The following is a 12,882-nucleotide window of genomic DNA, read 5'->3' as shown; positions in this document are numbered from 1 at the left end:
CTGGAGGGTGGGGGCACAGTGCCAGCAAGTTAGGTAGTGAATGCTGGTGCCACACTGGTTTCTGCGGGTGGCTGTGTGTTTATGTGGGAGGTTAGGGGAAGGAAATGGCACCTGCCTGCTCCTTTGTTCCTGGAGAAGTCCCTCACAGAACTCAGGTGTTACTAAATAACTTTCCCTCATGTATGCTCCAGGCATTTTCCAAACTGCCTTCTTTGATACTGTATCTCCCCAGGCTGTTTGTTTTGCTGTCTCTTCAAGGGCAGGAAAACTCAGCTTCCTATTGCCTTCCCTCCTGGCTCTCCCAGTGCTGAACCTGCTGATTTTTAGAATTCCATGCTTAAAGACCTGCTGATTGTAAGAACTCATGCAATTAGGCCACTCTTATTTTCAAATTCTGTGGGGACCCATCTTTTCTGTACAGGCTCCCCCGCATGGTAGTTTCTCACCCGTCTCCATACCCATGGCTCCCTCCTTCTGGCAGTCAGGCTTGTAGGGTTTAGATTCCCACTGTATCTCTGCCTTTCCTACCCTCTTCAATGTGCCTTCTTCTCTATATTTAGTTGTGGAGTCTGTTCTGCTGGTCTTCTGGTCATTTTATGGGTTATTTACGTTGATGTACTCCTTGCAATAAGCACAAGCATACAATGCGTAGTTTCGTGTATGCCAGAATTTCTCAAAGTGTGGCCCAGGGATCTCTGGGAGGTCCCTGAAGGGCTGCTAGGAGGGTCCATGAGGTCAAATCTATTGCCATCACAGTAAGATGCTGTTTGCCTTCTTCACATTCAATCTCACATGAGTGGACAAAGGGATACAAAAATTACCATTTTTCTGATACAGGCATTCACAATATATTATAACTTGTCCAACCTCTACCTGAGGTCCAGTTCTGGACTCTGAGGTCCACTCCAAAGTGATCTGTAGACCAACAGCATCAGCATCACCTGGAAGCTTAATACAGATGCAGAATCTCAGGTCCCTCCCAGACCCAATGAATCAGAAAGAGTATTTAACACGAGGCCCAGTGATTTGTATGCATATTAAAGCTTGACATGTGTGGTTCTACATACCAGTCTAAGAATTGTTTTATGCAAAAAATTCTCAAATTTTAGACAGGATAATCAAAATAGTATCTTCATTAGTCCATCAATGGGGTACCTTGATTCAATTCCAGAAACAAGGTGACGGCTAAATGTGCTATCAAACAATTAGCAGTAGCAGTTTGATGAATTCTTTTGAACAATAAAATATCCTTCCAGTATGAATGGGAAAAGAAAACCCTAGCACATTATCAAGAAATTATTGCATAAATGTGCACATGTGCCATTGCTGTGCGGGTCTTCTGTGCCAACATGCCAAGTGATGCTGCAGCACTGGATACAGTCAGTCTGCAGGGAGCACAAGATTCACTAACATAGCGATCACAGCTGGAAAAATACGACACACTACGATTGATTACATGACTGTTTTCTTTCATGATGTATTTGGAGAGGTTACACGTAACCTGCAGCTTCCTAAGACAAATAACTCTTAGACTTGAGATGTCTTTTTCTGTCTCTCACATACACATATGCAATTACTGTTTCTGATGGGATTTAAACAGTTAGATGTATCTCAGGCATGTCTCCTGAATGAAAACCTTACGTTTCTGAATAATGCGCTTGCAAATTTTGGTATCAGCCCAACATGTTCTGTGAAAGAAAAATAAATCCATATTCCTTTTCATTAATGTTCTTCTCTCAAAGTTGTGAGAGATACACACACACACACACACATACACATACACACACCATCTTTTAAAGGATGTGTAAGGCTGTCATACATCTTTCTCACATACAGACCCACTCAAAAAACAGTCTGTTTTAGTGTAATGAGTACACTCTGGCAAGTTCAGGTTGGAACATTCCTTTCCAATATACATTATTTAAATGCTAAATATATGCATGTTTTCTCATTGATTAACTTTATTAATTCCAACCATTTTATATTTTTGGTGAGATCAAAGTAGGCAGTGCTCCTTAATCTTTTTTTATTCAGAGCTATTTGTAAATAAGGTGAAAATCACTAAATAGTACAATTTATTATTAATACTCATATGTAACATGAAATATTAATTTAATATTAATGTAATACTTTATATTCTAAGTAGTTTCATAATTACAAACATATATTTTATATTAATAATACTAAATAGTCAATAAATATTTTTCATGGCTAACTACAATAGAACATAGGCAATAAAAAAGCCAACTGCAAGAATGGAAATACTTAGAGGAACGCAAGGAAACTTTGAACAGATGACAAATTAGATCAATCAAGAAATTACATGAACGCCAAAAAAATTCATGTAAAAAATGATGGGACTTGATCAGTGAGCAAAAAATCTGTTCAAGATTGAAAAGAAAAAAACAGCACCATTCCAGAATTGTTGTTGCTATACAGAACCACAACTTTATGGAGACTCTCAAATTCAGCTTACAGATAATAAAACATGCAGGCTCTTTCCTATACTATTTATGTGTGTATGTGTATTTGTTAATATACACACATACACTATTAAGAAAAGTACTGCCAATTAAACTAAACAGAATTTTGTAATCATCAATAGTAAGATGAATTGCAATTTTGGAGATATCTTAAATAGTGAAAAAGAAAATACCACCTTAGAATAAATTAAATACAGTACTTTACAGCCTTTATTCCCATCCCCTGAAAAAACATTTGAATGTGATTACTTCCTCTTTTAAACAGAATGCAACATATTTTGCCCTGTACTGTAGTTATATAGGCTTTATTTTTTTAACCTCCTTATTTTAAGTCTCTTCAGCTAGGTCATATCTGGCTAACACTAATGTTAAATTGAAAAGTTGAATCGCTACATTATTAGATAGCTTTAGGCTCTTCTTAAATAGATTGAGATAAATTTCCACAAATGGCTAACTCTGGCAAAAATAGGAGATATAAACTTCATTATAGGCAGCTAAATATGTAGTACATTAAAGTTTAGTAATTAAATAGGAAGAAATCCAATAATAGCAATGAGGTTGTAGGCTCAGAGCTATCACTAGTGTTTCAAGAAACTGACCTAGGACTTATGGTAGACAGCATTCTGAAGATAGCCCCAGGGGCTGCTTTAGCCCAGTTCGTCATCAGAAGACTCTCCCATTACCATAAATTAATCTGGGAATGCACCCAGAATAATGCAAGGTGTTCGAGATAATAAATTTCATTAAAGATAGTAAGGTGGTGGTAGTGGTAGTGTGGGTTATACAAAGGCTTCTAAGATGACCAAAGGAATAGATCCTTTTCTCTGTTATAAGAATAAAATAAACTCTTCTTTGGTGTAGAGAAAACCAACCTAAAGATACATATGATCTTAGATCACAAAATAATAGTGGATATGGATGAGACATACACATGCTTATCACTAGGCTACAGAATTAAAAGAGGCAGAGAGAGGTTTCTACGGTTGCTCTTCTGAGTTCTGTCTTTTCCTTCTTAGTCGCTCTGATTCTGTTGAGAAAAGTCTGTGCTTCTGGTCTGGAGGCCTATCTGGGGACAGGAAGGGTGGTGTCATCAGCTCATGATTTGCTTTATGTTACTGTTTGCCAAGAGGTTCAAGCTGAAGAATTTTGCCAAGCAAGTGTCTCATTTTGGAAGTAAACCTTTATTTTCATTTGTTGCAGAGGAGTGAAAATTGCCTATTGTGACTTGGCTTCAGAAAAACAGGAATTGAGAACACAGATAAATTTCAGTGATAGTAAGATGATAGAGGATTTGATTTTAGATTTTAAACTTTTAAACTTTTAGCTAGGAAAGAGAAGACAGCGACTTGTTTAAATTGACTTCTGATGCCTTTACAATGTAAGTTCTATGAGTTTAGAGATTTTTGTGTTTTGATCACTACTATATTCCCATCATTTAAAAATAGTGTCTGGGGTGGCTCAGTTGGTTAAGCTTCTGACTCTCAGTTTCACTCACACCATGATCTCATGGTTTGTGGGATCGAGCCCCATGCTGGGCTCTGCATTGACAGTGCATGGGATTCTCTCTCTCTGCCCCTACCCTGATTTCTGTTTGGAAAGGGGGGAATCAAAACTGCCGTTGCTTGAGAACCACTGATTTTGATATTGAGAAAATACTGGCAAAACAGTTCTACCTGATAGTAAAACATTTCTAAAACACCCTATGAATTAAATAGAAATGTTTCCATTCAGTTGCTAATAAGATACAGCAAATTTGAACAGAATTAAATATATTATAGGTATAATACATATAATGTGCAGGGTGTTGAGACACATAACTTCCACAAAGTCTTATAATTAGTGAGTAGAATCTTAATGAGTACTGCCACCACTACTTGTTTAACAGTCGTCGGGAAGAAACAAGTGTAGAGCCCCTAAGGATCCCAAGATGGTGTAGTATATTATATACAGAAGGGACACACAGCTGGACCAGTGTTCCTAAACTGATACAAGAAGTATCACTTGATGCCTAAAAAGGACAGATGGAATATTGTAGTAATAAACTAAAGAAATTTGTAATTCTGCCTGAAAATACAAGTAGGTTAAAAAATGGCCAATTTCAGTGGTAATGGCAGCACAAAGAGTTATTAAAAACAAGTTCTGACTTTGAGAGTCAGTCTATTGAAATACTGACTATCCCTATTAAGTTTGATATTGAGAGACATTTTTTTCCCTGAGACCCATTTTTAAAATGGCACAGAAAAATCTAAAAGATAATGCAGCATAACTCATATAACTTTTGCAGAAATGCTATTAACAGCTACCTTGACCTATTTGTCAGATAAATGATTGCATGGGTACATACAGCACTAACACAAATAGTCCTGAGAGGTTATTTCAATTTCCTAATAAGCTCTGGTGAGATATGAAAATTAGCTACACGCAATTATTACTCTGAAAACCATCTTTGATGTCCTAAATATCAATAGTAAAGTGTCTCTTTTCCTTTTACTGATTTAAACCATAAACAACACATTGATCTATCTAATAAGCTATAGATAGATCAATGTAACTTTCTATCCCATTCTTTTCAACAATTAATTCTGTGCCTACACTACATTGACAATGGGAATAAAGCAATGAAAAGCAGAAACAGGATCCTTGTTATCCCACTGGGGAATAGAACTCAGATTATATTTTAACTGTGTCACATACAGAATGATAGTTACAGGGAGTGTGAGGCGTTCAACCTTAGATTCTTTTCATTATGGGATTGGCTGAGGAAACCGAGAAAACAAGAGGACGATAGGATAATCGTATAGAATAGGATAATAAGAATAGTTATGTTTTACTTTGGACTAAGCTTACTTTCTAGAAAGTAGAAGAATTTTAAAAATAAATTTATGAAACTCCATGAATTGGCAGTATAACACACAAGAAAAAAGAAAGCATTATATAAATATTAAATATAATTCTGGTTATGCCACTTTAATAATAATAATTTTTCCCTTGATCAAATGCTTATTCTGTTCAGGGCATTGTTAAATAATTCATATAATATCCATTAAATCTTTTAAAAATCTTTTTATGTTTCATTTGTTTATTTTTGAGACAGCATGTGCATGTGTGGGCACTGCAGGGGAGAGGCGGCAAGAGAGCCAGAGAGAGAGAGACAGAGAATCTGAAGCAGACTCCAGGCTCCAAGCTCTCAGCACAGAGCCTGTGTGGGTCAAGAACTCATAAACTGTGAGCTAATGACCTGAGCCAAAGTTGGACTCTTAACTGACTGAGCCACCCAAGCATCCCCCCGTCATTTAATCTTTTGACATGAGCTCTTCTATTAACTCATTTAAAACCCTGATCATCCAATAAGGTAGATATTATTATTTGAAGTTTTCTGTGGTTTGTGAGTTCAAGTTCCGCATCTGGCTCTGTGCTGACAGCTCAGAACCCGGAGCCTGCTTTGGATTCTGTGTCTCCAGAGCTCTCTCCCTGGTCCTCTCCTGCTTGCTCTCTCTCTCTCAAAAATAAATAATAAAAAAAACATTTAAAAAAACTTTTTTGAAGATCACTCTGGCTGCCTATAGAAAAGGGTGAGATAGGGTGCCTGGGAGGCTCAGTTGGTTAAGTGTCTGGCTTCAGCTCAGGTCATGATCTCATGGTTCATGGGTTCGAGCCCGGCATCAGGCTCTGTGCTGACAGCTAGCTCAGAGCCTGGATCCTGCTTCAGATTCTGTATCTCCCTCTCTCTCTGACCCAGCCCTACTCATGCTGTCTCTGTCTCTCAAAAATAAATTTTAAAAATAAAAGGGTGAGATAGAGGAAAAGCTAGAGGGCCACTTCAATATTTTAGGCAGGAGAGGCTAGTAGCTTGGTAGAGACTGAAAGTGAATAAGCTGGAGATCTATTTTAGAAGCAGAGCTGACAACATCTGTGATGGATTACAAGACAGAGATGGGGAAGAGATGTGAGGGTTCCTTCTGCGTTTTCAGTATTGATATCTTTTAGATTTTGGAAGACAGAAAAGGAAAGAATTTAACATTACCCAGAAAAGTAAGACTATTAATACTCAGATTATTCTATTTTAGTATCTCTTTACCCAAAACTCATTGTATTGGTTTCCTAAAACTACAATAGCAAATTACTGCAAAAAGTATGGCTTAAAACAACATAAATTTATTCTCTCATGGTTCTAGAGGCTAGAAATCATCAATCAAGGTATTGGCTGGGTTGTGTTCCCTCTGAAGGATCTTGGGAAGAATTAATCCTTTTTTCCTGACTTCTGGCATTCTTTGTAGCTGTGATCACTCCAGTCTCTGCTTCCATCTTCACACTGCCTTCTGTATATTTATGTCTTTTTCTTTTCTAATAGAATACTAGTCATTGGATGCAGGGCTCAATTTAAATTCAGGATGACTTCATCTTGAACTCTTAATTAACTGCATCTGTAAACAGGATCTATTTCGTGTTCTGAAGTTCCAGGTAGACATGAAGTTTTGGGTAACACTTTATCTTACTACATTCACTATTATTTTATTTAACTTATTTTCTGGTTCTTACCATAATCATTAGAATTATCATCACTACAAGCACTGCCATAACCCTCAATTAGCATCTGTTAGGCAAGAGGTACAGCTCTAAGCATTTAATATGTATTTGTGCCAGGGGCCACAGTATTGGAAGATTCTGAGATCATACCCTAGGAGGATTCACAGGACTCAGCATGTAGTTATTCACATGGCTATGATTTATTATAGTGGAAGGACACAAGCACAATCAGCAAAGGGAAAAGCTATTTAGGGTAAGTCCACAGCAAACCACTTACAAGTTTCCAAGTGGAGTCATAAAGGACACAGTTAATTCATCTAGCATCAAACAATGCATGTAAAATGTTGTCTAACAGGGAAGTTTATTAGTACCCAAGTTGTTACTGAGACTGATCACACTCTGCCTACCACATACTAAAATCCCAGACTTGGAGGGAAAGCAGGTGTTCAGTATAAATCACATTTTATACTCTAGGTAGATAATAAGTCACTTTTATCAGGGAACAGAGGGAAGACTCCTGAAATTCAAGATACCAGATATAAGCCAGGATCCATTCTTGAAGGCAGGGCTTTCTAAGGATAGCCATCTCAGGCTGCTGTGTTAGCCTTTTTTCCTACAGATCCCATTCCATTTAATCCTCACAACAAAGAAATTAAAGTTCAGTTAGCTTAGATAATGTTCCCAAGATTATACTACTAAGAGGTCAGCAGTAAATAGAGAAGACAAGATTTATAAGCAGGGAATCTGATTCCAGATCTCTGCTCTTACCTACTATGCTTGGCCACCTGGTTTTTGAGAACTTAATAAAATGAGAAAAAAAAGTTATAATAGGCTGACATTGGAGATAACTGACAAAAGCAAATACCAAGAAGATTATGGTCTTTAGAAAAGATTGTAAAGTGAATAAGAAAGTAGATATTGTATAACAAACACTCAAAATAAATTTTGGACTAAACAATTTTAAAGACCTTTGATGTTTAAGTATAACAAAATTACTAGTGTATTAGCAACTTTAATATTTTAAGAAGATTAAAGAAAGGTGAAGTGTTAGCCAAAGTAATACAATTGAAGGATTAAGAGATTTACTTTCACCATTGTGGAAAAATAAAAAAACAAAAGTCAAAAAAGAGTACATGTATGTGTCATAGCAGAGGATAGCATATTAGATTATTCTGTTATATTTTTTTACCTAATGGAGTGATGTCCTGAAGTGTAGTCCAGTTTTCCAAATTTGTGTGTTCGGTAGCCATGCTTCTCCATGATATCCATCCATGTTGTATAATTTGGATCTAGGCCCTTAAAGTTATTCCAAGATTCTGTTAAGTGAGTGAAGAGGCCACTCCACATTGCTTTGGGGAAAAAAGAAATTGGGCCTAGTGTAAAGCTTATTGATCTGTTTTAATTATTAAGACAATTACAGCAAGAGAAAGAATCTACTACTTTAGAGCTCATCCTCTGGAGTCAGACATAACCTGAATTAGGTGCTTTGCCCAACATTTTTAGTTGTTCTCTTGTGTAATCAAGGGGAAAATTCTGCAAGGAGTTACTATTTCCACTTTACGGGTGAGTCTCTAAGGCTTACAGGTTAAGTTGTTTAAGGTAAATACAGCTGGAATTATGGATAAAGCCTGTGGGACTCTAAACTCTTCTTTCAAGCATAAAAGTAATCACTAAGTATTTATTTAATTTCCAAGTCAGCAAATTTCAGTATAGATCTTTTTCCAACATCATGATGGACTTTCCCTAATCCCTGTCTTTGTACTGGCTTTCTAGGAAAAATCTAAGTGTACTATGTCTTCGGTCTTATTTTCTACAAATGGGACTATAACCAATAAATCCTTTCCCAAGTATTAACAGACCTAAAGGGAGAAATAGGCAGCAATAAAATCAGAGTAGGCGACTTCAATACCACAGTTTCAACAATGGATGGATCATCCAGAGAGAAAGACAATAAAGTAACACTGGACTTAAAAACTACATGTTAGACTAGTTGGACTTACAAGACATTTATAGAACATTCCGTCTAAAAGCAACAAAATATACACTCTTATTAAATATACATGGAACATTCTCTATAACAGATTGTATGATAGGCCACAAAAAAGTCAATAAATTTAAGAAGTGGAAATATCAAGCATCTTTCCTGACTACAAAGATATGAAACTGGAAGTCATTTACAAGAAGAAATTTGGGAAATTCACAAATATGTGGAGATTAAACCACATGCTACTGAACAACCAATGGGTCAAAGAAGAAATCAAAGGAGAAATCAGACAATATCTTGAGACAAATGAAAACAGAAGTATAACATACCAAAACTAATGGCATGCAGAAAAAAGTTCTAAGAGGGATGTTCGTAGGAGTTAAATGCCTACTTTAAGAAAAAAAGAGCCCAAATAAACAACCTATCTTTACATCTCTAGGAACTAGAAAAAGAACAAACTAAGCCCAACATGAATAGAAGAAAAGAAATAACAAAGATTAGAGTAAAGATAAATAAAATAGAGACTAAAAAATAGAAAAAAACAATAAAACTAGGAGCTATTTTTTAAAAGATAAAAAGATAGACATTTAGCTAGACTTAACAGGAAAAGAGATGAATAAAATGTATAAAATCAGAAATGAAAGAGAAGTTACACCTGATGACACAGAAATATAAAGAATTAATTATAAGGCCATGATGGACAATTATATGATAACAAATTGAAAGACCTAGAAGTGGATATATTCCTAGAAGTATACAATCAACCAAGACTGAATCATGAAGAAATAGAAAATCCAACAGACCAATTATGAATAAGGAGATAGCATCAGTAATCAAATGCTTCCCAACAAGGAAAAGTCCAGGACCAGAAAGCTTTACTGGTGAATTCTACCAAACATTTATAGAAGAATTAATACCAATCCCTCTCTCCACACTCTTCTAAAAATAGAAGAGGAGTAAACACTTCCACACTCATTTTACAAGCCAACATTACCCTGGTACCAAAACCCAGAAGAAAATGGCAGGCCAATATTCCTGATGAACATAGTGGAAAATCGTCAACAAGATATCAGCAAACTGATTTCAACAATACATTAGAAGGGTCATATGCCATGATCAGCTGGGATTTATTCCAGAGATGCAAAGATGATTCAACACCTGTAAATCAATCAACATATATACCACATTAACAAAATGAAGGAATAAAGTCATATGCTCCTCTCAATAGATGCAGAGAAAGCATTTGACAAAATTTAATATCCATTCATGATTAAAACTCTCAACGAACTGGGTATAGAAGGAACTTAGCTCAACATAATAAAATCCATGTATTAACATTATATTTAGAAGTGAAAAGCTAGAAGCTTTCATTTTTAAAATCAGGAACAAGACAAGGGTGCTTAGTCTCACAATTCTTATTCAGTATGGTAAAAGTCCTAGATAGAACAATTGGGCAAAAAGAAGAATTAAAAAGCATCCAAATTGAAAAAAGTTAAACAGTTTCTATTTGCAGAAGATATATATAGAAAACCCCAAAGATCCCACCAAGAAACTATTGGAACTATACTGCATTTATTGGAACTACTACTGCATTTAGTAGAGTTGCAGGATACAAAATTAATATACAAAAAATCAGTTGCATTTCTATATACTAATGACAAATTATCAGAGAAATTAAAACAATCCAATTTATAATTGCATCAAAAAGAATAAATCACCTAGAAGAAATTTAACCAAGGAGGAGAAGATCTGTAACTCTTTATGAAGACACAAATAAATGGAAAGATATTCTGTGCTTATGGATAGCAAGAATTGATATTATTAAAATGTTCCTACCACCCAATGCAACCTACATTCAATGCAATCCTTATCAAAATTCCAATGGCATTTTCCCTAGAAATAGAACAAACAATGCTAAAATTTGTATGGAACCACATAAGACCCCAAATATCCAAAGTAATCTTGAGAAAGAAGAATAAAGCTGGAAGATTGTAGTTCTTGATTTCAAACTATATTGCAAAGGTTTAACCACAAAAAAAGCATGGTGTTGGCATAAAAGAAGACACACAGATCAATGAAACAAAATAGAGAGCCCAGAAATAAACCCACCCATATAGGTCAAATAATTTAAAACAAAGGCACCAAGAATATATAATGGAGAAAGGACAGTCTCTTCAATAACGTGATGGGAAAACTGGACCCTTATCTTACACCATACACAAAAAATCAAAATGGATTAAATACTGAAGTAAGACTTGAAACCATGAAGAAAAGGTTCCTTTTTTAGAAGAAAACAGGGAGTAAACTCCTTGACATCAAAATTGACAATAATTTTTTGTATTTGACACTAAAAGCAAAGGCAAAACAAGTAAAATCAATAACTAGAACTACATTAAACTTGAAAGCTTCTGCACAGCAAACCATCAACAAAATGAAAAGGCAATCTGTGGAATGGGAGAAAATATTTGAGGATCATAGATCTGATAATATCTAAAATATACAAAAAACTCATATAACTGAATAGCAAAAAAAAACAAACAAAAAAAAACCAAAAAAAAAAAAAACAGATTAACAAATGGGCAGAGGAACTGAATAGATATTTTTCCAAAGACAAAGAAATGGTCAAACAGCTACATGAAAAAAAAAACTCTGTATCACTAATCATCAGGGAAATGCAAATCAAGACCACAAATAGATTTGGGATAGAAGTGAATTGAGACTGTTGAGAAATTGAGAAACTTGAAATAATATGGAAAAATGCAGAGAAACCTGATGATATGAAAATTCTAACTACTTTGTGGTATGCTGTGAAGTCCCTCCCAACTCTCTCTATTGTTACTGAAAATTTTCTCAAAAATGCAATCCTTCTAGGAAACAGGAGTGTTTCCTCACTTCCTTGGATACTCCAGAGATTCTTGGTCACCAATCATAAGGAAATGAAACAGTAACACATGAACTAAACACTACTTTGGATGATAAAAATTCTTACTCCTGAAAAATCAATTAGAAATTCCAATAACCTCCATACTTTAAAATACACATCACTTATATTAAAACCTTTTTTTATTAGATGAAAAATATAACTTATTATCCTACTTTTGAGTATAATCTTTTAACTTATAAAAACATTTTTATGTGTGTGGCCACTTCCATTAATATTGAGCGTGTCCATACCTGCACGTGACGGGCAGCAGATTGGAGAGTTTGTGTAAGCATTCAGAAAGGAAGTGCCATGTGCTTTCATGAAGTTGATAAAAGGAAGTTTCACTACCTGACTTCCTGGATAAAATGTCAGCCTTCCATCCTAGAATAAAGAAATTTAATTAATAATGATTGTGTTAGAAATGAAGAAACTTATTCCCTTTAATTTTAACCATAAAATTCACAAGTATGCAAAAGACTTCAGTATGATCCTAAGGATCCTCAAGAGCTAAAACAAGCATAGTGTTACCAGTATCATAATATTAAGAATTTAGTGTTGCACTTGGATTCATTTGATAAAGGACTTTCTGGAAAATTCATTTGGGGCATTCATTTGATAAAGGACTTTCTGGAAAATTCATTTGGGGCATGATGAATTGATGGAACAAATATTTACTGAGCATTTACTGTGTGCCAGGTACTGTAAAAGATGCGGAAATTCAACAGTGGGGAAAAAGAGTCCCTGGCCCTTGAAGCTTATGGTTTAGTGGGAGAGGCAAAAAGTATACTGGTAAATAAACCATTAATAATTACAAATAGTGTGGGCACCTGGGTGGCTCAGTCAGTTAAGCGTTTGATTTTGGCTCAGCCCATGATCTCATGGTTCATGAGTTTGAGCCCCACATTGGGATCTCCACAGTGTGGAGCCTGCTTGGGACTCTCTCTCTCTCTCAAAATGCATAAACT

General features: G+C 35.5%; 1 protein-coding gene across 1 annotated transcript in view; it reads right to left on the bottom strand.

Annotated features, from left to right (window-relative positions):
- The window catches only part of ARSK (arylsulfatase family member K), a 43,863-nt gene that overhangs the window by 25,748 nt on the left and 5,233 nt on the right, over positions 1–12,882 (bottom strand). Inside the window, exons 2-3 of the mRNA XM_029941347.1 lie at positions 12,169–12,298; positions 8,200–8,359 (exon numbers count right to left, since the gene is read on the bottom strand). Of these exons, the coding sequence (XP_029797207.1) occupies positions 8,200–8,359; positions 12,169–12,298 (290 nt within the window). The remainder of the gene's footprint in view (positions 1–8,199; positions 8,360–12,168; positions 12,299–12,882) is intronic.

This window comes from Suricata suricatta, chromosome 6 (assembly GCF_006229205.1).
Source record: "Suricata suricatta isolate VVHF042 chromosome 6, meerkat_22Aug2017_6uvM2_HiC, whole genome shotgun sequence".
Taxonomy (NCBI): domain Eukaryota; kingdom Metazoa; phylum Chordata; class Mammalia; order Carnivora; family Herpestidae; genus Suricata; species Suricata suricatta.
The sequence above is the reverse complement of the archived record's forward strand: the minus strand, read 5'-3'. Positions and strand labels throughout refer to the sequence as shown.